Source organism: Melitaea cinxia, chromosome 26 (assembly GCF_905220565.1).
Source record: "Melitaea cinxia chromosome 26, ilMelCinx1.1, whole genome shotgun sequence".
Lineage (NCBI taxonomy): Eukaryota > Metazoa > Arthropoda > Insecta > Lepidoptera > Nymphalidae > Melitaea > Melitaea cinxia.
This window is the reverse complement of record NC_059419.1, coordinates 10,552,277-10,579,581: the sequence shown is the minus strand read 5'-3', so window position 1 is coordinate 10,579,581 and position 27,305 is coordinate 10,552,277. Positions and strand designations below refer to the sequence as shown.

General features: G+C 33.1%; 1 protein-coding gene across 1 annotated transcript in view; it reads left to right on the top strand.

The window, feature by feature from the left end:
- The first annotated feature begins 8,558 nt into the window (after positions 1–8,558).
- LOC123666569 (muscle calcium channel subunit alpha-1-like) overlaps positions 8,559–27,305 on the top strand; it is a 58,567-nt gene continuing 39,820 nt past the window's right edge. Inside the window, exons 1-7 of the mRNA XM_045600676.1 lie at positions 8,559–8,782; positions 18,475–18,580; positions 19,207–19,346; positions 21,238–21,344; positions 24,635–24,787; positions 26,373–26,569; positions 27,014–27,117. Of these exons, the coding sequence (XP_045456632.1) occupies positions 8,559–8,782; positions 18,475–18,580; positions 19,207–19,346; positions 21,238–21,344; positions 24,635–24,787; positions 26,373–26,569; positions 27,014–27,117 (1,031 nt within the window). The remainder of the gene's footprint in view (positions 8,783–18,474; positions 18,581–19,206; positions 19,347–21,237; positions 21,345–24,634; positions 24,788–26,372; positions 26,570–27,013; positions 27,118–27,305) is intronic.

Sequence of the window (27,305 nt, the reverse complement as noted above, 5' to 3'; positions counted from 1 at the left end):
TAACAATAACAAGGCCAATAATAGGTTTTTTTCTATTTAAACATCTTAGTACAGTTACAAAAGGGCAGTATTGAAAGTCGATTCTAAAATGACTTGAAAATCAAAACAAAACAAAATTAAACTTAATAGGATAGTAACATAAAAGATACGTGACTCATCACATTAAACATCACAGACAAACAACAAGACGTAGAATAAGTACAGTGAGTCCAAACGTATAAAATTAGCCATTGTAACATAATTTTTATATTTAATTACAAACAGACACTCCAATTTTATTTATTTGTATAGATAATAAAACTTTGTAGCAGTTATATAACAAATACAACAACAAATACATACAGACATATAATTTGTATGTACCTATTACATTTATTTCACTTATAACGATTTTTTTCGTTTTTATCGCAAGGTTTTTGTTTTAAATAATGTATTTTAGTTTTAAAATATTTATAAGAATAATAATAAATATTTTATAGAAATAGATTACTACTAAATTATTTAACGCTAATTACAACTAAAATTGGCCAATGTCACGCATAAATGTAGCCTCGAAAAAAAATTCTGTTTGTAAATAAAACATAATATGTACTAAATTGCTTGTTGTTCGATTAGGGAACTCGTAGTTCTAATAGTAATTAGTTTCTGAAATTACCAACACGAATACCTAATTTATAACCAACTTCCAAAAAAGGAGGAGTTTCACAATTCGATTGTATTTTTTTTAATGTATGTTACTTCAGTACTTTTGACAGGGTGGACCGATTTCGATTATTTTTTTTTAATCGAAAGATGGTGCAAATAATGTTCTATTTAAATTTAATTGAGATCTGACAAGTAATTTTCAAGTTAAATCTAATAATGTGCATTTATTTGACTATTTCTTCGTCTACCTACGTTGTATGATAGATACCTCATAACTTTTTACCGGGTGTACCGATTTTGATGATTCTTATTTGACTACTCATTTAAATTTCATCGATATATGATTACTACTTTTTGAGTAATCTTTGATAACGCGTATTTACTTGACTATTTTTTCGTCAACCTACGTTGTATTATCTCTATGTAGTTGAACTTATTTTTTTTTTTCGTTTGCGAGCAGACAATTACAATAATAAATATATTTCTTAAACCATACGCTTTCAACTCGGTTACTTTGTCAGAATATACAATAGTATCAATAACCTTCATAATATTAAACAAGTTTGTTATGTAACTTAATAATATTACAAAATTATCTATGTAAAATAACACATAGGATACTGTTTAATCCGAGATTTCCAAGGGATCGGGAGCTACGAGGGTAATATGCGATGTAGAGCCAGTAAATAATTAAAGGTTTTTATATTTATAGATAAAAACGAAATATACTAGACTTTAGTAATTAATAAAACTTCGAGGTATTAAATATCAAAATTAATGAGATTTTAACGTCACACACGACAATATCTTCATAAAGAAGCGCGGTACGTTTTCCCGCTAACAAGTGATAGCGCGATAAACAGATAATAAATCTTTTTTATTCTACTTTTTCGGTATGGGACGTTAGGCAATTCAGCCTTTATTATTATTTTTTTATATTATTTTATCGAAACTGTATATGTAAATGTTTTACTATTTTTTTTTACTTTCCCTGAGATAAACAAAATGTCGTTCATCACGTAAATAATTTATAAAACTCTTATGTTATAGAAAAAATAACTGACGCCTATGAAGTAAGCTTAAACATTGTAATAAGTATTTAGCATCTGCGTTGCGAATGTATTAAATAAATATTACTATTATTGATTAGTACCTTATCCATTTGATATAGATATTTCGTGTCTCATTCATGTCTAAAATAATTAATCGAATTTTCTGTTATATTTTTAAAGTTAGTTTTATAATAATCAAAAAGTTAATTAAACTACGTATATTTAAAAACCCTCCAAGAAGTATGTACGCACAACTTCTGAACTGTACCAAATGAAATAACTCTTTTTCTTGTGAGTATGTGTTATTTTCAGGACAAAATATGAAAGAATAACAGAAAATCGAAATAAATATTATATATTAACGAAAAAAAAAAAATCAGCTATTTTAGTATAAATATCACATAACGTCATCAACAAAACCACAGACAAAACATAATATATTTGAAAAGACATTCCATATTCAAACTTGATCTGTCAAGATATATTTTATACCAAAAAAAAAAAAAAAAATTGTTGATTCAATTGTACGCCTAGTTTCCCTAAAACCTTTTCCAACAACGCTTTACCTTTATTATTTAAGCTAACAAGTAAATATGTCCATAAATAGTGTGTTAGCGGTGTAATGTACCGTGTAAACGAGTCCTAAACACGCAATGGGTGATAGTTAAGCTTTAGGTGAAGGTGTACCGAAATTCGAAGATTTAAAACATGGGCAACGAAAAATTGTATAAAGAAAGTATAAACTCAATTAAAATATTATTTTTAATACAGTTGCTCAAAAAGTGGCGTATTGCAGGCACGTATAGCGTTCGGGATGTGGGCTATTACATACTCGTGCTTTTTTTTACCTTTCCCGAGCTCGTGCGTTCTCTTTCCCAACTGTCAAAATAATGCCTATTAAAAAGAAAAACCAACCATGAAGTTTTTACAAAAAAAAAATCATAGAAGTTTTTATGATTCATGCAAATACGTATATTTCTAAAAAGAAGCTACTAATTTATTTCAATATCAGATTTAATGATTTGATTGAATGAGTTTGGTTAGGTTTCATTTCATTTCATCTCATCAAATTTCATTTTCATTTCATATCAATAAAAAACTTCTACTGAAGACTTGGCTGTATGGGCATAGTTCCCTTTGCCTACCAGAATGGGTGAAGAAAAAAAAACTCAGCTTATATTCTACGGTTGGCGCCATTTTTCAGAAATTTATGTTAAGTTAGTTGAGTTTATTGTGTTTTTATTATTTTATTAAATTGCTTCATTTTTTCGCAACTGTATTAAAAATAGTCGTTCCAGTACACGTGCTAAACCGTCATTGCTACTTGTTCCGACTGTCGACCCTCGCCTCGTTTTGATTACGACAGAACTTTTTCATTATTGAACCAATGGATTTTTCTTTGGATTTATCTCAACTGAATATGAAAAAAATACCGTCTCTCAAGTCAAATAAATGGTAATGATTTCTTTTTGTAAGCTCTAATTTATATATTATAAATATAAATATGTTTTGTGATGTTGGCTTCTAAGTCTTGAAATATGACTAAGAGTAAAAAAATATATATATATATATATATATACAACTACTGGATGTATTTTATTGATTTTTTGTATGTGGGCTTGGAATATCATTACATATACGATGTCAAAGTTATTGTCGTATTGTCATCCCCACCCTGTATATATATATATATATATATATATATATATATATATATATATATAGCAAGTATAACAAAGCAAGTAGCAAGAATAACAAATGTGATACATTTTATTAGATGCGACAGATGAATGAGATTACGAACAAGACAAAAACGATAGAATAAATGGAACTCGTGAACCGAGCCACGGGTGAACACTAGTTAATCTAAAATACCGGTAAATAAGTTTTTAAATAATTTATTAAGAAATATTCATACATAACATCTCTTTAAAATGTGTTTAATCATCACAGCCTGTCATTAGTATTTATGAAGGTAAAATGAGAATCCGGTTTTCACTTTAGTCGAACCATCTTGAATCAATAAATTTTCATTTTACCTACTTTATAACGAAAATATATTACAACTCACATTAATTTTAAAAGAATGCTTCATACCTTTTTTTACCGACGTCACAAGAAAATAAATATCAGGTAAAATTTGTTTAAAAATATAGGTCTTAGAATTTTTTTCCTGAAATCTTACTTAGTCTATATTTAAGATTTAAGAGGTAGATAACATACAGATAGGAATAACTCACTAACTTGTTCACACAATTATCTGCTACAATGAATTTCTACTATTTTTTATATTATTTTTTACTAGCTGTAGCCTGAACGCGTTGCAACGTTTTTTCAACCGACTTCAAAAAAAGCAGGAGGCTACTCAATTCGACCGTATATAATATGTATTTTTTTTATGTAGATACGAACATAAGTTCGGGGATAACTTCGCCGTTTATGAACTGATTTTGATAATTCTTTTTTTGTTAGAAAGGAGATATCCCAATCTGATAATGGAATCCGAGAGAAATCGAGGGGAACTCTCGAAAATCGTAGTGATGACTAGTGCGTTTGTTAATTTTTTTCATCAACTTACGTTGTATTACTTGTCTACGTAATCGAAGTCGGTTTTTTTTTTCGTTTGCGAGCAAATACAATTGTTAGGTACATGTGTTTGATGTTACAAAAGGAAACAGATTAATTTATGAAAATGGGTTTATTTCGATTGATCAGAAAATTATTCAGAAAAATGAAGTGTACTTTCACAATGTTTTGACATAAATCCAGTTTCCATAATAATAAGGTTTCAACAAAAGTAAGGTTAAACTTTTTGTTTCAATTATTTCTATTATAAAAAAAAAAAAAAAAAAAAAACAGAAATTATTTAATTAAAAACGTTAGATTTATGTGAATTATGTGGTTTTTAGAACCATTGGACTGTATGCAATACATAACGACATTACAGAAACAAACTTATCGAAGGCAATGGTAAAGCTCTTGACCTCGTTGCTTCATATGCACGCTAATAGAATTTCGACGTAATCCAGTCAATAAAATATCTTCCAAACATAAATTAAAAAAGGTTTCCGAAATTTATGCTAAAAGGGTGTACAGCAGGGGTCAGCTTTGGATCCTCTTATATTTTTAATATCTATCATCATTAATCATCATTACAGCCTATACAGTCCACTGCTGGACATAGGCCTCCACAAGTTTACGCCAAAAATAACGTGAACTCATGTGTTTTGCCCATAGTCACCACGCTGGGCAGGCGGGTTGGTGACCGCAGGGCTGGCTTTGTCGCACCGAAGACGCTGCTGCCCGTCTTCGGCCTGTGTATTTCAAAGCCAGCAGTTGGATGGTTATCCCGCCATCGGTCGGCTTCTTAAGTTCCAAGATGGTTGTGGAACCTTGTTATCCCTTAGTCGCCTCTTACGACACCCACGGGAAGAGAGGGGGTGGCTAAATTCTTTAGTGCCGTAGCCACACAGCACATCTATATCTAATCATCTCATCATTTAATATCTATCAATGGTATATTATTACATTATAAATTATATACGCATGGGAGAGTGATGATAATGCTGGCAGAATGTCTCTTTTGCTACTAAAATATAAATTGGTTTTTCATATTTCATATTTGTATTTTTTTTTTGTTTTATATATTTTCCGCCAAAGATTAACAAGTAACAAAAATAATTTCTATTTAAAATAATACATGTAGCAAAACTTTCATAGATCACCCACATAGACCATGAATCCTTGTCAGTCCAACAGTGAGTGATTTAAGGGTTTCAAAGTATTGAAAATGTCACTTACTCGTTTGCATTATAAAAGGACATACACTATGTACATATAAACATATATGAAAGAATAATTTATATACGTACTTGACCTAGATCAGGTGAAGTTTTGCAAAGTTCTGACAATACTAATAGTCAGCAACACGGATGATTGATAGGAATAACGACATAAGTGACATGTTCAGCTTACAGCGAGTCATTTCAGCGTTGATTAATGGCTTTTGCAAACAAAAGTGTAATCAAAGTCTTTTTTATATGTTTATAGTTTTACACTAATGATAAAACTATAGTTTATAGTGTTCTATATGAGTCTGTTGTCTCTGATCGTACTTAATTATACGGAAGTATGGATTAATTGATAAAATTTACTCTTTTTTGCACAAAAAGGATTAAAAAAATAAAAGCCCCGGCCTTATCGCTAGTAGAGCAACTTCTAGACTATTGGTTTGCCAAAGAATAGTAATATCTATTATAGTCGGCATGACTGTCATCATCACCTTCATCTTTTCAGCCTAGTGCAGTCCATTGCTGCACAAAAGCCCTCCCACAAGTTCGCGCCAGAAATCCCAGTTTTCCGCAATTCTCATCCAGCGTCCACCGGCATTCTTTAGTAGCTGGGAATAGTGGGGCTGCCGGGAACTAAGGGTCGAAAGTGTAAAAACCTGTCATAAACTTGTGGCCGAATGGTGGCTGCAGAGCTATCTTTATCACACTGAAGACGCTCCTACCCGACTTCGTGTATTTGAAATTTAGCAGTTGGATGGTTATCCCGCCATTGGTTGGTTTCAACAGTTCCATTTCCAAGGTGGTAGTGGTACATTGTTATCCTTTAGTCGTCTTTTACAACACCCACGCTAAGAGAAGCCTCTCTTCATGTGGGTGTCGTAAGAGGCGACTAAGGGATAACACAGTTCCACTACCACCTTGGAACTTAAAAAGCCGACCGATGGCGGGATAAGAATCCAACTGCTGGCTTTGAAATACACAGGTCGAAGATGGGCAGCAGCGTCTTTGGCGCGACAAAGCCAGCCCTGCGGTTACCAACCCACCTGCCTAGCGTGGTGACTATGGGCAAAACACATGAGTTCACTCCATTTTTAGCGCGAACTTGTGGAAGCCTATGTCCAGCAGTGGACTGTGATAGGTTGAAATGATGTAGCCACACAGATAATGAGTGACATGAGTGTATGTTGTATATTAATAATAGAAGGAAAATGTACTAGGGTAGGTTTAAGGTAAAAATAAAAATAAAATAAAATAAAATAAAATAAAATAAAATAAGTACTGTAACATACCAAAATTTAATGGAAAATAAAAAATAATATCTCAAAATAAAAATTGATGGACACAATACGAACAAAATAACATACATATAACAAATTCAAAATAATACCTATAAATATAAAAAAAATATCATTAAGCGAAAGACTGTGTTTATTTCACTAATTTCACCAACTACCGGTCTGATTAAATAATTTATTTTATTGTTTGTAACAATGTACCAAACACAATCGACTGACTTGAAACGTCAAAATAAATCCAGAATACAATTCAATCGAAGAATAAAATGGACAGCGCAATACGCCGAGATATCTCTCGTCTTCGACAAAAAGGCACTTTATTGAAAAAACGATGACAATACAAAAAGAATATGAAGAATAACAATACACGTAGCGATACAGATTGCTTCGTTCAATAACGTTGTGAAATGTCGGACCTACCATAACTATATTAGTTAAGTCTGTTTAAAAACAAAATACCTACAATATACCTCTTTTCAAATTAGAATAGTTTTTATTTGGTTCATTCAACCTGTAACATTACACTGACGACCGCTCTGGTGTACCTAATGGTGCGTGTGCCGTGAACTGCCATGTCGGCGGCGCCTCAACAACGACGTTGCACTCTGATCCCTCTCTTACATGGGGAAGAAGCTTAGCTCAGGAGTGGGATATTACAGGCTGAAGCGTAGTATTATTATTTTTTATTTGTAAGGGTCTAACAAACCAATAAGTTGTTCCTCAGAGTATATTATGAATTTTAGAAATGAAAATATATAGTTTTTTTTTTTAAAGCAATTTGCCTTCTGTTTAATACACTATATTTTATGGACCGTATTCAAATGATACGCTAACATCGTCGTCCGTCGACAATTTATCTGTAAAAGCATCGTAAAAAGGTCATAATCCATGTCTTATAACATTGGCGAGAAGCAAAATGAATATTAATACAGTATAACGAGTAACTGAACTCGCAATAGTCAAGATTTTTTTGTTTATGAGTATTTTTCATACTTAAAAGTTGTTTAATATTGTAAAGATACTTCAAGGAAAAAATACTTTTCATTTTATTTAGATATAATATTGAAAACTAAAAAAAATATATAAATTTGATCAAAATAAACAAGTGCGTCTGTTCCTAATTTAGATCGACTGGATGCCTGTTTTTAGGTAAAATTCGACTATTATAACTACATTTATTTAGGATAAACATACCTGGAAATAATACAAATATATATATTTGTATTATTTTTTACAGATGCTATTTTTTTTATATACATATATTGCAATCAGACTCAGGTGGGAATCCAACCCGTAATCTACCTAGCAGAAAGCAGGGCCACTAAATGAAATGAACGAACGAAACTGCGCTAACGGGCCAATTAAATATTACCGTATAGAATAATAATTTGTTTAAAAAATTATCCAATTCAAAGAAACCACAGAGTCCAATAGAGCCTCCATAAATACTAGTGGTAACTAAATTGTCAACAATATACATGATAGATTGTAGAAACAAAGGGAACTGCTTCCATTCTGGAGGAATATTTGAGAAACATTATAAACTTATTTTACAGTACAATTTAGCTTACTATTTCCTTCACGCTTTCACACAAATGCTATGGAGATTCCCTTACTATTAATAAATATAATATTAACCATGTAATAATTCGAAAATTGTAAAAAAGGGTCTTAGTAGTTCAAAAGTTTACCGATTGCAAAAAAGTAGCATTTACATCTTTACAATACTGCAAAGAAATATGTAACCAATCTTATTCTATCTTTTATAGGTCAAGATGAATGCCACGGAAGGTGGTGGCGAGGAGGTGGCTGCGACTCCAACTACACCAGCCGCCAACCCCACACCAGATGCCGGACCCCTGATACCAGTCCCCGTGGCCCCTCGCAAAACCCCTCGACGAGGGCCAAAGGTACAACAGGAGAGACCGAAAAGAGCTCTCTTCTGCCTAACCCTCAAGAATCCGCTGAGAAAACTTTGTATAGACATCGTTGAATGGAAGTATCCTTTATAAAATTAACTTAATATAATGTATTTACAAACTTTCCCGAACAAAACTCGAAGTTAGATGCTTTAGCAATTTATGATAAGTTACTTGGTAATCTTCATTGTGAAGCGGTAAAGAATCATTTATACCAATTACGTGATAAATTGTAATTAAGATTCAGAAAAAAACTGTCTTTTGTTTGCTATTTGCGTTACAAAAGCTGGATCACATTCCGTAAGATAATTTTTAGATTGATTAAAGTCTTAAACGTACCGATATTCTAACATATGGAAAAATTCTGGCCATACTAAGTTTTCTACTCTAAAGGATAAGTATTAAATGAGTCATACTGTAACAGCAAGAATTAACTGGATTAGTTTTTGATAAGTATTTACTGAAAAACAAATATTTTTTTCCGTATTAAAACCCTTTTTGATTATCTTTTTTCTAAGCCTTGCAATTTAATAGCATATTGTACCGTTAGGACTCGGACGACGCGTTAGTTTGAGTTGAATGTAGGCAATCAGTCAGTCAGTTCAGCATATTGTAGTCCACTGCTGGACATAGGCCTCCACAAGTTCACGCCAGTTTAGTGTGAGACGTTTATTATTTTATAGCTAACTCAGCAGCCCTATTACAAACTAAAACTCTATTCCATCCTCAAATAACCAATGCCATCTTAACGATACATTAATTAAAACTATGAAGTAAAAGATCATATTTGAAACTTAGCATTCTGAGGTAGCCAAAATTAAACAATATTTCAACTTAAGGTCATTGTCTTAATTCACTACACTTTTACCACCAGCTGGCTACATTCTACTATTTTAATGATAGTAAAAACTGCAATACCTGCTTCGATGGCTAAACGCCAAATCTATCCAAGCATGATTAGTCCGTTCACTAAATCGTATTCCGGGTTGGCAAGGAATTTCAGAACAAATGTGACCTTCAAAACGTTGGACGATTTTGTTTATTTACAAAAAAAAATGGTTTGAATGTTTAATTTCCTTATTGGAATGATTTATTGACCACAGTTTGTAATAAGAAATGGGCTTCTTCTACAAAAAACCTTTGTGATATTTGCTAATCTATATTGGGTCAGTATGGTGACTTAAGCTCAATTTCTTTACAAACACATGCCCGACTATATGGGTTATAGTACACCAAGCTTACTATAAAACAAATATTGGCTGTTATTTCGTATTGACTTGCCGGCACAAGGTCGAGGAAATACAGTTATTATGATGAGTTCGAATCGTAGTTCTTGGAAAATATTTCTTATATCATCGGTAAAAATATTGCGTGACACGAAAATGAGTAATCGTAAAATATTTTGTTGCTGTTTTAAGACTTTTGTATAATTAATCAATATTTTTGGCGTAAACGCCGTTGTTATGTGAACTAACTTATCTTTATAAATAAAACTAATAAAAATATCTTGATAAAGAATACTTTAAAATATAACGCTAAACCATTCAGCCTGTAACATCTCACTGCTTGTCATAGGCCTTATCCACGTAGGAGAAACATATGAGCTTGATTGAGCCACGATGCTCCACTGTGGGTTGGCGGTTCAGGTATTTATGATAACAACCGGGACCGACAGCTTAACGTGTTCTCTGAAGCATAGTGGGGAGACACATAAAGACACACATCAAAACCGGAAAATAATGTTTGTACATATACAACTATCTATTTCGGCCGGGAATCGAACCCGTAAACCATGTGTACAAACTTAATACGCGATGACATTCCCAATTATACATGTAGACTTTTACCGCTTCTCTCCATATATATACTGATCTTTGTTTAAAAGTATCTAGTGGTCTAACTCGTATTGACTTCATCATCATCATCACTTCAGCCTATGGAAGTCCACTGCTGGACATAGGCCTCCCCAAGTTCGCGCCATAGCCCGTTCCATTGCACGTTGAGTGACTTTAAACTTGTGAACCAGTCCCTTCGTCACTACGTCTCGGCTCCATATGTTAACACAGTATTGACTTCAATTTGTATTAAACTTTATAAGTACGTACATATTACATAGTATGTATGGAATTTCATTTTAATCCATTCAGTAGTTTCCGTGTGATGAATGACCAAGATACAAACGGCTTCTGTACCTATCATGAATACCTTCCTTAAAGCATTATGGTTATAATTCTATGATAAGTATATATTTACTGAGATGGGGCCCATCTGTCTGACTGGGGAGGTATAAATAATACTGCTTTCAAGCAATATTGTGTTCCTATGGTAGGAGACCAGAACTATTAAGTCTGTGCTTTATATCCAGAAAAGGAAACAGTCCCTTACAATATTAAACTGTCCAGTTAACCTATAATTAGTCTGAAATATACATTATTACATAAACTCATGTTCATACTTCATGTACACAAACGATTTTACCGTTCAAAGTTTATTTTAGTCACATAACCCAGTTGGTACAAGTACCTAAGTGAGTCACATTTGTGTTAAAAATAGCTGGACCAAAATAATTTAACCACTTGCCTGTTTGTACTTATATATATGCCACAAAAGACATCCTTAGGCATTTTACTGACGTTGATATTTATGGTCACTATGAGTCATAGCAAGATTGTTTACGGATTTTAGGATTATTGATAGTTTCATAGTGTCAGTTACGAGAAATTAATAAATATTTCTCTCCTTTATCTATACAAAAAATCTAAATAAAATGAAAATATTTTTACCAGGAGAACGCTATGTAGATCGACATAGGCTATATTTTAACGGCAGAAAATGGAACAGCCAAAATCGTATAAACAAAGCAGACAAAGTTGCGATCAGAAAGCTAGTTAACAATATTAGCAATTTCATTTTGATTTATTGTTGCTTGCAAACGTACTCGAGTATTATAACTTTCTGTTCGCGTAACTAATTTATTATTTTCGACGAAACTTCTTTAGATTTTCGTAGTTGTTTCTCGATTGTCCAGAATTCCTCCAACTATTGCAAAGTATTTTACCTACTAAGAATAAACGTATGTTGAGATAATTTTAGGAAAGCCTTGCTCGGTAAATGGACTATACAACACAAATTTTTTCAACCAGCTATTTCTGAAATTAGCGCGTGTAAACAAACAAACAAACTTTTCAGTTTTATAATATTAGTTTATAGCATAGAAAAAAATCGATAAATACTCGATAAACATATAATTTAAAAAAGAAATACTAAATAAAAGTTTCACATTACACGGGTTCCACTAGAACTCATACGTTTTTTGCGACACGCAGCAACTCAACTGCGACAATAATTGTCACAAGTGGGAATAGCAATTGCAATCGCTACAGCAAACGATCAATAAAAATTGTATTTTTATGCTTAAGTTTGTGTGAAAGATAAAAATAAGTGTATTCTTTTAATTATCTTGCTTGAATTCGGAAAATTTTTTTTTTTTTTAAATATATACAACTAGGTCGACAAACTTGCGTAGTTATTTTGTAATTACTTCTATTTTTAATATCAGTGTGACCTTGTGAATCTTCTTCTTATTCTTCTTTGGATTTAATGGCTTTCAATAGTCCTAAACGAGCACAAATGATATTGCTAATGTCACGTAGAAGAATACATGTGTGATTTTATTATGATACGGCTTATTCAAAATAATCACTTGGACTGTAACAGTAATATTATTGTAACAATTTAACACAAAAATCAAGTGACACCTTTTTTACATAATTTGTCAATGTCGAATAAATCAACGGGACGAGATAACATTATTTAGCGATTGTCGAATTCGTTTGTCAACTTGTCAAAGCGTATGAAAATGAGATCACTTGTACTTATATTGTGAAATTTTAACACATAGTCACTTGTTGAAATATTTATTATTACTTTCAACGAAATAATTAGTAAAACAAGCCCAATGGAAATAGCACTTGTATTGAGAATGAAGGTAATGAGTTTTACAAGAAGATATATTCAGGTTAACAACATGCCTCAGTTCTAAATTTGTTTATAGGCATTTATTTAGATGAAAAAAATGTCGTGATTAAATAAATAAATAAATATCATATAACATACACAGACGGTCGTCTGTTCCTGTGGTAAGCAACTTAATGCTTGTGTTACAGGTAACAGCCGATTGTTATAACTACATATTTTTTTGATAAATGTACAAAAAAATAATACATATATAAATATATAAATACAAATATTATATTACACCCAGACTCAGGTGGGAAACGCACCCGCAACCCGCGGCACAGAAAGCAGGGCCACTACAAACTGCGCCAACGGGCTAGTCAAACTATTAATGATTGAAGTCAAACGATTAACCTCTCCATGTGTGTGTGTGTATGTGTGTGTGTGTAATGTTTTAGTATTTTTGAACCCTTATCATAAAAAGTAAAAGCTTTTGGGCAAAGGTAATTTACAGCTCATTATACTAAATAACAAATCGCTTGAATAAACACTAATTAGTCGCTATTAGGATTTAAATCCAGTGTAGAAAATTAGAAACACAAGACATGGTCACAAACATTCAGACCATAACAAATATTTGTTAGACAAATATTTTAGCGGAATCAAATGCGCTAGCGTTAGTACATCAGCCAGTAACTGTGAACTACTGCGTAAATTTGGTTATAACGTAATGAGTGTTACATACCAAAAAGGAATATGTTCTTTCATTTCGGAATTGAAAGGACTGCGGCAGTTTTCATACGCAGTGTATAAAAGTATATGCAGTGTATAGCTTGTTAACAGTTATCAAATTACGTCAACGCTGCGCTGTGCTGCGGTTATCTGAGTTAAAAAAGAATTAATGACGAAAAAGAATCCCCATCTCATTCCCAAACAATATATTAGCTCAGAACGTTCCGAGTACTTGTAGTTTTTGTACGAGTACTTGTTGTTTTTTTTTGACAAATCCACAGATTACGACTTACATCTCACAAGTCCCAACATGAATGTAGTCTCGCTTGAAAGATTTCTTTATATAATAGAAGAACAACATTACCATTGTACTACGAGTACACTTTCTTTGTCACTTTTGATTTCTTAATTTTCTTTAGAAGTAAACAAATAGAAACAAATAAAAATTGTCAACGCTGCGCTGTGCTGTGGAGATCTGAGTATCAAACGCCTCGGCATACGCTTAGCTTGAAATGTTTCTTTACATAACAGATAGACATAGCATTGTTACTGGCGTATTTTAGTCAGGATTGATTAATTAATCATTGAGATTTTCCAAAGACGCGGCAGCTTTTTATTTTTTACATTTAACATTTATATATTTTTAAATCTCTTCTTGGACAGGATTATTTAAATTAATTAATATTTTGGTTTTCATCTTATTTATAACATGTTTTAACATAGTAAGGAAATAGATTTGAGTAGAGATCAGTAGATTTGGTGAAATGTTAATATTCTTGTTTTATACTTTCATTTCCGTGATTCATTTAATTTGAAACCATATTCAAATAGTCTATAGTTATAAAAATAGCACCCCACTAAACTTCGACGTTTATTTGAAAACCCCAACAAAGTACAAATTTATAGAGATTGAAATTCAAAAATACTACACCACATAAAAGAACCGAATTAACACGTAAAAGAACAACGCCCTTTAGTTTTAAAAATAAACAAAACAACGTGAAACACGTAAAAAAAATTTGGCGCCGCGCCAAGTAATGGCGCGTATGTATGAATGAATGGAACAAATATTTGGAAATTGCCCTTCAGGAAATACCGTATACATACGCTTTTATATTTTGTTTGAAAACAATAAATATATTGATCGAAATGACTCTCGTGTGACCTTTTGTTAAGTTTGTAAGGCGTGATTGTAAGATTTTTTTGTCACTAAATTATATGTAGGCTGGATGAGGATTGCGAAAAACCGGGATGTCTGGCGCGAACTTGGGGAGGCCAAAGTCCAGCAGTGGACTGCAATAGACTGAACCGACTGACTGACTGACTGACTGAAATTGTTTGAAAAAAATGTTCTTTTTTGTTAGGATTTGAAGTCAAATGTGATTTCAAATTGTTGTTATGTTAGTAAATTCTTTATCTATAGCAATTTTTAAAGGCAAAAAAATTGTTGACGTTATATGCTTTGTTTATTAAGGAAAATTGTGAGATATCAAAGAAAATAAATGGAGAAGTTTTGCAGTGAATCATTCATAAACGGTCCAAGGTCGGTAAACACATCATCAAAATTGATCTGAATCAGCTTGTAAACGTCTTTCCTGAAGACGAAGGCTTATTTCTCTTATTAGGAAAAAGATTGGAATTTCTTAACTTCTTTGGGAGGTTAATTTTCCTACCAGGAGTAACGTCTTTTCCTAATACATATAATTATATCCAAGATGAATGGCATCTAATTGAGTCAGGGCACAACAGTAACCTTGCTCAGAATTTTGCGCAGCCAGACTTGGGACATACCTCAATTTTGGTATTGCCAGCATTCATAAGTATACGGTATCCGCTCACCATCAGTCGGACCGTACGATTAAAAACAGTATGGATCGAGTAAACTGGACTTCCAATTAATATTCGTTCAAACGGAGTCGAGAATCTGAACCCCACTTCGAGCGGCGATAAGGTCAAATTAGATTTATCAATATATCTAGCTTACCTAGCTGATTAGACGATGCGATGACACGGCAACTGAACAGCTAATGAATTAACATCACGTACTAGTCATTACTGATGGTCTTTTGGGGTCCTACAACACTGAATACCTAACCTAACTAATCTGCCTTCCAGTTATCTTTCATAGCAATTCCTTATAATAATGTTTAATTTTTCTCTACGTAATTAATATGAAATAATTTATCACATTTTAATATTCTGATCAGTTCTTTTCTTTAATTTCAATAAATGAGTGAAGCTACGTCTACAATATGGATCTTCGTATATTTAATTGCAAAAGTTTTAATTAGACTTTTTATTGCGATGAAAGTTTGGTGAGAGGTATCATATTACGTAAAAATACTATATTGATTTGATTTACTTCAAATTCATATTAAAATAAGCGACAAATGATGAATTAGGCAATCTGAGATAAAATCACAACCCAAAAACTATTTACGCAGAATTATACATGCAGAGTAAAATAAAATTGGCTTCCATTAGTGCAATGCACAAGGCACAACTCTCGAGAGATGCTAAAATTTACTGAATGTAAACTGAACATGATCTAAAAAAAAATCACCAAGTAATACAACATTATGAATCATAGAAAACAATAATGAAAAAATATCACGACTCTCTTTTCAGCACTGTCGAAAATACGATGTTTAGGTACATAAAAACAATTTGTAAGTTATTTGTAATAATTTTATTGTAAATTAAATATAAGCACGATATAATTGTTTACCAGGTTCATATATCTAAGATTTTTATTTTTTGTGTTACCCACATTAGGAATTCTAAACATTTTTGAATATCATATCAAAAATTGACCGCTCCAGCGGGGTTCGAACCCGCGTCTCCGACTTGCCGTGTCGGCGCTCTAGCCAATTAAGCTATGGAACGATGCACCCGCTCGAGCGAAATTTTCGATATGATAATTTTTAATTTTCGGTTTAAGCGAACCGTGGCGCCGTCTATAGTGAGCTCTTTACAGAAACCCGTAACTATTCAAAGTTTCATATTACAATGAAAATCTTTGACAGGAGACGACACCGTGCTATTTTTAATATCTAAGATTTTTATTTTTTGTGTTACCCACATTAGGAATTCTAAACATTTTTGAATATCATATCAAAAATTGACCGCTCCAGCTGGGTTCGAACCCGCGTCTCCGACTTGCCGTGTCGGCGCTCTAGCCAATTAAGCTATGGAACGATGCACCCACTCGAGCGAAATTTTCGATATGATAATTTTTAATTTTCGGTTTAAGCGAACCGTGGCGCCGTCTATTGTGAGCTCTTTACAGAAACCCGTAACTATTCAAAGTTTCATATTACAATGAAAATCTTTGACAGGAGACGACACCGTGCTATTTTTAATATCTAAGATTTTTATTTTTTGTGTTACCCACATTAGGAATTCTAAACATTTTTGAATATCATATCAAAAATTGACCGCTCCAGCGGGGTTCGAACCCGCGTCTCCGACTTGCCGTGTCGGCGCTCTAGCCAATTAAGCTATGGAACGATGCACCCGCTCGAGCGAAATTTTCGATATGATAATTTTTAATTTTCGGTTTAAGCGAACCGTGGCGCCGTCTATAGTGAGCTCTTTACAGAAACCCGTAACTATTCAAAGTTTCATATTACAATGAAAATCTTTGACAGGAGACGACACCGTGCTATTTTTAATATCTAAGATTTTTATTTTTTGTGTTACCCACATTAGGAATTCTAAACATTTTTGAATATCATATCAAAAATTGACCGCTCTAGGTCATATAATTAATTGAAGTAGTCACGAATATTTAGTATCGAATTACGGTTTCTGTAATATTTGTTTCATACAAAATAATTAAAGAAATATTTTAAATATCTAAAGCATTGTACGTAGGATGCCAGTTAGTAGTAAAAGTATTAGTAGTAATTAAATTAGGGTAACAGTTCAAATGTTTATTTCATCGTTCATCATCATCATCATCATTTCAGCCTATTAGAGTCCACTGCTGGACATAGACCTCCACAATTTCGCGCCAAAAATGGAGTAAACTATGTGTTTTGCCATAGTCACCACGCTGGGCGGACGGGTTGGTGACCGCAGAGCTGGCTTTGAAATAGTGTCTTGCCCCAACTTCAATAAAAAAAAATCACAATTACATCACACTAAAGAACACAGAGATTTCAAAATTGACCTCAGAATATTGTCCTGACAATTAAGAGCCAAACAAAAATATAAAAAGAATTAATCGGTACAGTATAATTTTAAGTAACAATTTCTCAATACAAAACACAATAATTACAAAAACAAATATTTGTAAATTTCTTCTATCATATTTCGACTAAAATTGGTAGCTAATAAGTGCGGATATTCGACTGTAAAAAGTTGGCTCAAATTCAAAGCACTATCGAGAGGCGATGGAACAAAAGTTTTACACTCCAATCATTCTATTCCAACGCGAAATATCCGTTTAACTGGATCAGTTTGTAAGAATACTTTTAAAATATTCTACTTCTAGGCATATATGCCTCTTTCCCCGTGTAGTAGAAGGATGAGAGCTTAATCCACCCGCTGCTCCAACGCGGGTTGACGGAAGTCGAACTATAGTTAGTGTCCTAACTACTTGGCAACATTGAAAGTCGTCTGGATACGAATTCAACCAATCAGCGGCTTTCGCAACAACTGTCATCATACCTTTTTTAAATTTTGAAAAATATAGAATCTGCTCCTCCGATCGTTAGTATATACTCGTAGTTTATGTAATTTCAAATTGTTTTAAGCGTTAATATAGTTTTAAAGCGCACGATTTTATTATTTCAAAACCCAGTATCTAACAGTTAGTTAAATACAGTTCAAATATAGTTTATGTATATTTTTCCTCAGTTACGTATTTTAAAGGTTGTGTTAGAGGACCGGAATCCAATTTCCTGTTTACCTTTTCTGTAACTTCAGCCTATTTCCTTACATCCGATCGTATCTATCGCTTGTGTTGAGTACATCTGTAGACACGATTTATCGTATTTGGGTATAGATAAGTACGATATAGTATCCTCCTAACTTTATTTTTATTATTATTTAATTATTTCCTTAACTCAAAGATCAGGCCATTCGAGTGGATGATATTGACAACAATATTCGCTAATTGCGTAGCTTTAGCAGTCTACACTCCATTTCCCGCGAGCGACTCAAATTACACGAATTGGGTTTTAGTAAGTATTCGTATTATTATTTTTGGTAGTTTAATCAAATGTGAACCATCTGAATGAATCTGAATCAGCATGTAAGCATCCCAAGTCCTCAAGGAATAGTCGTCTCATAGAAGGGGTGTAGGGTTGTAGTTAGTCCATTACACCACTTAGGGTGTGCGGGCAATTTCCCTGTGTGTTCACTATTAAGTGTTTGTGACAACAATTGTAACCGGCGCTTGACGTGTTCGCCGATGCACGTAGGAGAGTTTTAGAAGGACATGCGAGTAGTTCCAAACAAAAAACAAATATTTGTATAATTACAAATATATGCTGTAGACGGGAATCTAACCCGGGACCACCAGCGATTAGACTGTTCATAAGACTACTCAGGAACGATTATTATCAATCAAGAATAATTTATGGGAATTTTTGTTGATAGACGAAGTAGTTTCTGCACAAGTCAACGTGACTTGTGCCAAACTATTTTGTGAATGAAAATTAAAATGAATTTTATTGTAAACAAAGGAATTTCTCAAAACAACTTGGCATTTTTCCCTCTAATCATTGTCCAACATTTTTGCATATTTAGACCATACTTCCGTTGAACACCACAATGAGCGAAATGAGTCATTTTATGTATGTTTCAGGAAAAGATCGAATACATATTTCTAGTGATATTCACGGGGGAATGCGTGATGAAGATCATAGCGTACGGTTTCGTCATGCACGCCGGCTCGTATCTCCGGAACGGTTGGAATCTGCTCGACTTTACCATCGTTGTTATTGGGTAAATGTCTGTTCATAAGTACTTATTAAGTTAGTAGTAAGTTAAAATCTACCTCTACAGTATTTTTGTACCTATCACTTTCCTGGCTTGTCTGGAAAACATCACGGTTTTATCTTTTTATATAGCTAAAACAGATATAACATATAGGTACTAGCTGACCCCGCAAACGTGGTTCTACCATATATGTTATTAACCCCCTTAGTTCCCACCTTATAACTTAGGGATATGAAAAATAAATGTTGGCCGATTCTCAGACCTAACCGATATGCACACAAAATTTCATAAAAATCTGTCCACCCACTTCGCAGAAGTATTTTAACTAGGCATTGCGACACGAAAATTATATATAGAAGATAAAAAAATTGTACAACAGTTAATTTAATACAACATTGTTGTTCTACTAGTTTTTTTAATATTTACATTAAGTATTTTAAGGTTTTAACTTTCTTCATCATTATTACAGCCTATACAGTCCACTGCTGGACATAGACCTCCACAAGTTTACGCCAAAAATAACGTGAACTCATGTGCTTTGCCCATAGTCACCACGCTGGGCAGGCGGGTTGGTGACCGCAGTACTGACTTTGTCGTTTGTTTAACTTTCTTAAACGATTTTATTTTCATTAATTATTATCTTTACTCAATCTAAAATAACAAAATTAGATAACATTTGATTAAAAAGATAAGGATTCTGTAAACAAATACACAATTTTCAGCTAGCTCGTACCTGGGAGCGTATTTCTCTAGAGATCGTTTGACATAAAAAAGTTTATACAGTTTTAGGGCGTAGTGACCCAATTAGTAGCGACACAAAAATTGAAGTTTTGGATAACGGTTCCGTGTTTTGTCCGGTTGTGTTATATTATAAGACTGCTGTTTTGCTGCTGTTTTAGCTGAAGAAAAGAAATAAACATATATTTATTTATTTACGAATAAACTTAAAATAAAAAATAGTTACCATACTCCTCCGAAACGGCTAAACCGATTTTTATGAAATTTTATGTGCACATCGGGTAGGTCTGAGAATCGGCCAATATCTATTTTTCATACGATTTATTTTTGTATTACCCATAGATTAGGGAATTCTAAACAATTTTTAATATTTAATATATCATATCAAAAATCGACCGTTCCAGCGGGGACCGAACCTGTATCTCGACTGAGGGTGTTTGCGACAGTTAGATCAAATTTTTGATATGACGATTTTAAGTATATTCGGTTCTAAGCGTGATATGATATTAAAAATTGTTTAGAATTCCCCAATTTGTGGATAACACAAAAATAAATCTCCTGTCAAAAGATTTTCATTGTAATAAGAAACTTTGAACATTTTTGAAACGAAACTTTCAGCTCTATAAAAAACTCACTATAGACGGCGCCGCGGTCGCTTAGACATAGTATGTAGTGGTTAAACATGCTGCAATAAAATCAAACATGGAATACGAATTTAAAATAAATTGTTTGTACCCTTATAATGGTGTTATGCTGTGTGGCTATGGTATGAAAGAATATAGCCCCTCCCTCTCTCCCCGTGGGTGTCGTAAGAGGCGACTAAGGGATAACACAGTTCCACTACTACCTTGGAACTTATAAAGCCGACCAGTGGCGGGATAACCATCCAACTGCTGGTTTTGAAATACACAGGCCCACAAAGCCAGCCTGCGGTCACCAACCCGCCTGCCCAGCGTGGTGACTATGGGCAACACACATGAGTTCATATCATTTTTGACGCGAACTTGTGGAGGCCTATGTCTAGTAGTGGACTGCAATAGGCTGAAGTGATGACCCTTAGAATAATTTGTTTCAACATATTCAGATACAACTCTAAAAAAAATTTTAAATTTATTTTTTCATTATAATCCATAAAATCTTAATTGTATATATTTTCCAGCATGGTAAGCACTGTACTCTCGAGCATATTCAAGGACGCTTTCGACGTGAAGGCACTGCGAGCTTTTCGAGTCTTACGTCCGTTGAGATTAGTCTCAGGGGTCCCTAGTAAGTATACAAAAAATAAATAAATATACACATACTAAGACTATTTAATTATATATATACTAGGCTATTATATAACCAGGTTGGCATACAGGCGTACGGCTCACCTGATGGTAAGCTTTCACCGTAGTTTATATACGTCAGCAACACCAGAAATATCGTAAGCGCGTTGCTGACCCTATCCCCAATCCCCCCAGGAGCTCTGGTCAACTACCAACAGGAACACAACGCTGCTTAAAAACAATATAACTTAGCTGTGAACTTCTGTAAGGTCGATGTACCCCAGTCGGGCTGCTTCATATTCTGGGCAGGAAATTTCCTGCTGTGCTGTCAGTTCATGTATTCAGTATTTCATGCACGACATGTTTATTAATAATAATTAATAGTTTTAAGGGAGCAACTGTGGAGTTTCTTGTTGATTATTTTCTGCAGAATTTACATTCCTAATCGGTGGTAGCTTCACATTATCCATGATTATTGAAGTTATACTTCTTTGTCGCATTTGGGAAAAATGATGATAGTAAATTTTTACGATGCGCGCGCACACCGTCACAAAAAAAACGACACCCTGAATTTAGCTAGTCAACGAAGAAGAAGTTGGCAACGTGAAGTAACTTCAGTTAGTGAGCTAATGAAGTATAACTTCTTACGTTCGTACATAAACATACACACTTTATTTTTAAAGTTCAATGTATATATAATTTGTAAAATTAAGTATTTATTTTGACATAATAATCAAATGTTAGCAACTTATAATAATAATAATTAGGTAAATTACATTAAACTAAAAAACCTTAAGTATATATATAGAAACATAATATAATAACTAAAAAACATTATTAAAAGGAGTCCCTTTAGGCAAGGTTCCGAAGATACTGGCAGCGTTACCCCTTTAAATAGCTAGACTAATTTGTAAAATTTAGATTAAAAAGTGCTTTTGATATTGTCTGTGACACTCAATTGTACTAAAGATCTTAAAACTAAAAATCGAAGCGATTTATGTAAATTTTCACGACTAGCGCTGTGGTCACATGTGCATCAAGGTTTTACCCGTAACCGCAACTAATAATAAAATTTAATCAAGTGCAGTATATTATACTTTAGCTATTTCAGAATACGTGGTCGCCCAGTGGTCGAAATTCGACCATAATTAATTTAAATTATAAGTTTTAACATTATTAAGGTCTGTTGTCACAGACTATACCTACTTCTATAATAAACAAAAGAGTATATAAGCGTGAGTCAAATACATGGTAGTGTGTGTAATGTTTTTTTTATTTATTTATTGATTTAATGTATTTTTTATGCATTATTTTAAAAAATATTAGCATTCTGCTCCTTCTCTATATAAACTATAAGTGTGCGAAATTTCTTACTCTTCCGTCCGCGCAATTTACGTAAAAAGGAGTACAAAGTTTTTGCTTCCCGTATTAATATAGAGATAGATTGAATATAAAATTTATATTTATTTTAATTGTAAAATTGCTTAGATATATAAGTTTATTATATAAGCATATATCGTGGCGGTAAAGAAAACGCTTACTTTTAACTGTATTTAAAATAATTGAATTTATCAGCTATAGTCGTGATCGATCGCAAACGAAACAAACCGACTTCAATTAATATCGACAAGTAATACAACGTCGAAAAAAAAATAAAAAAAAAATACTTATTATCAAATATAACTCAAAAGTACTCATATCTCCATTAACTTTATATAAAACTACACAACAAACATTGGCTTCCAATTAAAAAAAGACATGAAAAAGGTAAACCCAGTAAAACGCCAGTAACACGCGTAAAAAAATACAGTTGAATTGAGAACCTCCTCTTTTGAAGTGGGATTGAATAAATATTCCATGACATGTCTCTAGTTTTGAAAATAGATTTATCACATACTAGCTGACCCGGCGAACTTCGTATCGCCTAAAAGTCGATTCTTTAATTTTATTATTTTTTTTTTTTTAGAATTTTTCTCTCCGTAAGGACCATCCTCGTACTTCAAGGAATATTTTAAAAAAAGAATTAGCGAAATCGGTCCAACCGTTCTCGACTTTTGCGCTTAGCAACACATTCAGCGACTCATTTTTATATTATAGATGTAGAATTAGTTGTTTCATAATTTATCGGGTCAGTGACCTGATCAGAATCGTGCATATTGATGCCTTCCGTGTCACCGAACAGGTGACATGATTGAATACGGATAACGCAGTCCGTTTCAATTTTCATTTTTACTCTTTCAACGAAAATGCATCGATGCATTTAATGCGTTTAATCGCTGTTATCGTTACTTTTATAGAATTTATTTTGTTTTATTAATTTATTATAAAATAAATATTATAATTCTTATATTATATTTGATTTTAGATGTAAAAAGTCTAAAACTATATAGTAATATAAGTAAGTTTATTTCTATATTGTCGTCCGATAAGCCAATACATAATTTTGTTGTTTTCTTTCTTTAAATATTATAACTAATGGTAAATCTTTCAAAATTAAACTAAATGTTTTGCAAATAAAACAAATATTAACAACTTTTTAAACTAATTTCTATTGTATCTATTGTAAAGGCAATTAAACCATAATACATGTGAAACAAAACAGTGCTAAGTTGTCCCAAAGCTAAGCAAATTCCCCCTCCTTCTCCTAAATAAAAATAGAGCTTAGCTTAGTGAATCCATTAAGGATTAGCTAAACAGGCCGTAACAGTTCATTACATACCAACTTATGTAGTTTCTTGCACCGTAGAATAAAAAATGATTATTATAAACACAATCCTTAAAATTTTAGCGATGTTTGGTTAAAATTAAATCCGTAAACTTTCCATATACTGGATTATCACGAGTCAAATATTTTTTATTTTAGACGCCGCGTTGGCGCAACGGTTACAGCCATGGATTGTATCTGTTGCGCTGGCGGTTGCGGGTTCGCTCCCCGCATATGACAAACATTTGTATTGGCCATACAGGTGTTTGCCGTGGTCTGGGTGTTTGTGCAGTCCTTGTGGGTCTCCCCACCGTGCCTCGGAGAGCACGTTAATCCGTCGGTCCCGGTTGTTATTATGTACACCTGATAGCGATCGTTACTCATAGTAGGGAATATATCCGCCAACCCGCATTGGAGCAGCGTGGTGGATTAAGCTCTGATCCTGCTCCTACATGGGGAAAGAGGCCTATGCTCAGTAGTGGGATATTACAGGCTGAAACGTAAATATTTTTTATTATACTCGTACCAATATGTACCAAGTCATTAACTTCGATACAAATGTTAAAACAAACATGTATCTGTTACAGGTTTACAAATCGTGTTAAATTCCATCTTGAAGGCGATGGTACCGTTGCTCCATATCGCTTTACTCGTCATATTCGTCATCATCATTTATGCCATCATTGGTCTGGAGCTGTTCTCGGGCAAGATGCACAAATCATGTTTCAACAGACTAACAGGTAAAAGTTTTATGTTTTTATATACGTAACATGTAATGTTTAAATGTAAATGTTTAAATTTAAATGTTTTTGGTAAATGATACGTCTTTATCTATCACAAATCTGCAACTGAACAAAATTAACTTATTAAAACAAATTTCAGAGACATTCACAGGATATCCGACAGTAAATCCTGTTAATAGTATAAAGTTTGTCATGTGTTTATTGACAAATTGCTTGAAAACTTAATATTTTTCATTTGTTAAAGATATTTTTTATAATTAAATTGGCCTGCACTACTAATGATAATTTATAAATACTTCCCGTTCATGACTTTGTTAATTACAATTTACTTAAAAAACTATTCTTCAATTTAAATATTCCAAAGTTAAAGGAATACAAAATTGTCACGCGTCAAGTAACAAAAAAAAATGAAACATACCTAAAATCAAAAATATATGCGGCAAACGTATCAGCGCCTATCTGATTCCTGTTTTAGTCAACGCTCTTGATCTAGAATTAAGATATAATATAACTCCAACAAATATAAAATACTGTACTGTATAATATGTACTGTGTGGCTACGGTACTAAAGAATATAGCCAACCCCTCTCTTCCCGTGGGTGTCGTAAGAGGCGATTAAGGGATAACACAGTTCCGCTACCACCTTGAAACTTAAAAAGCCGACCGGTGGCGGGATAACCATCCAACTGCTGGCTTTGAAATACACAGGCCGAAGACGGGCAGCAGCGTCTTCGGTGCGACAAAGCCAGTACTGCGGTCACCAACCCGCCTGCCCAGCGTGGTGACTATGGGCAAAACACATGAGTTCACGTTATTTTTGGCGTAAACTTGTGGAGGCCTATGTCCAGCAGTGGACTGTATAGGCTGTAATGATGATGATGAAATATAAAATACAAACTTAAGATGAATTTCTTGAAAAACCTGTAACAGCCTGTATATATTGTCCTGTATTGTTTCGTAAACATAGCATCTCTGTATGTATATATGTATATTTTTATTTACCGAGCTGCCCGGGTTGTCGGATTTCTTTTAATACAACCTTCTTAATTATGTTGTTTTTGTTTTGATTAAGAACTGTATTGTGATTCTTGTGTTGCTGATGATTTGAACGACATATTCCTACGTAAACTTAATTGGTATTTTTGTGAATTTGTAATTTGAATTTTGTTACATGTTTGTATGGTAAAAAATAAATAAATATTTCTAGACTACAAAAGTAAAAGCTTGATCAGATTTTACGCTGCACTAATCATGCCAATTATATACAAAACTTAGCTTATAAAATCACAGCACTAATAATAGAAATTAATTATCTCTAACATACACACACGGTCGCCTGTTCCTAAGGAAGGCAACTTAATAGCCTATAATGAATAGGTAAAAGCCGACTGATGCTACAATTTTTTTGATAAATACTTATACATAAATAAATACATACGTTGAAACCAGGTTCGGGGCGGGAATCGAATTCACAACTGGAACTGAAGCAGAAAGTAGAACCATGGCATGCGGTAAAGGGCTAATCAATTATAATATTATTATGTCGTAATACTAATTGATAACTTTTTACTCGATCATTTAGATGAAATCATGGACAACCCTCATCCATGTGATTTGGACAACGGTTTTAACTGTTCCATGATCGGCGAGGAGATGGAGTGCAGGGAAGGTTGGGAGGGTCCCAACTTCGGTATCACGAACTTTGACAATTTTGGGCTGTCTATGTTAACTGTCTTCCAATGCATCACTTTAGAGGGCTGGACAGATGTCATGTATAATGTAAGTATCAAATCGTAGAGTGCAAGCTATACCAAACATACTCCTCAAAAAGCAGTAGTTTTAGTACAAGATAGATTCTATAGATTTTTTTTTTTTTTGTAAGTGATAGACACTTTAAACTACATGATAACAATGTAAATATCGTTAATTTGCTTGGTTCCTGAAGCTTGGAATTTAGAAAATAGCATGGTGTTACTTGACTCCTATAAGACTTGCATTAAGCCTATTTTTCCGAGATAGCTATTGTAAAGCTGTGAGTTAAAAATAATTTAAGCTCTACTTATCAAATATCGCACAAACTATTTGTATTTTCACATGTGATTTTTCGTATTTGCGTAGCTTGTTATGTGCGTGTTGTATCTAAAGTTACTTTTCCACGAAAATTATTAAAATAAAATCCAAACATGATATATTATTTTAAAATTAATAATATATGATTTTCAGATTCAGGACGCAATGGGCAATAGTTGGGAATGGATTTATTTTGTCTCGATGGTCATATTGGGAGCGTTTTTTGTCATGAACCTAATTCTCGGTGTGTTGTCTGGGTAAGTATTTCAGTAAACATGAATTTGTATCAGACGTTGTATGTTTTTTTTTTTTTTAATTGTAATATTGAATATTTTTTTACCTTCATTTTCTATATGAACCAATAATTATTTTCAATGATGACTAGTCATACAGCCACCACAGCACTTGATTGTCATGTTTTTAATTATGATTATTTTATCCAATA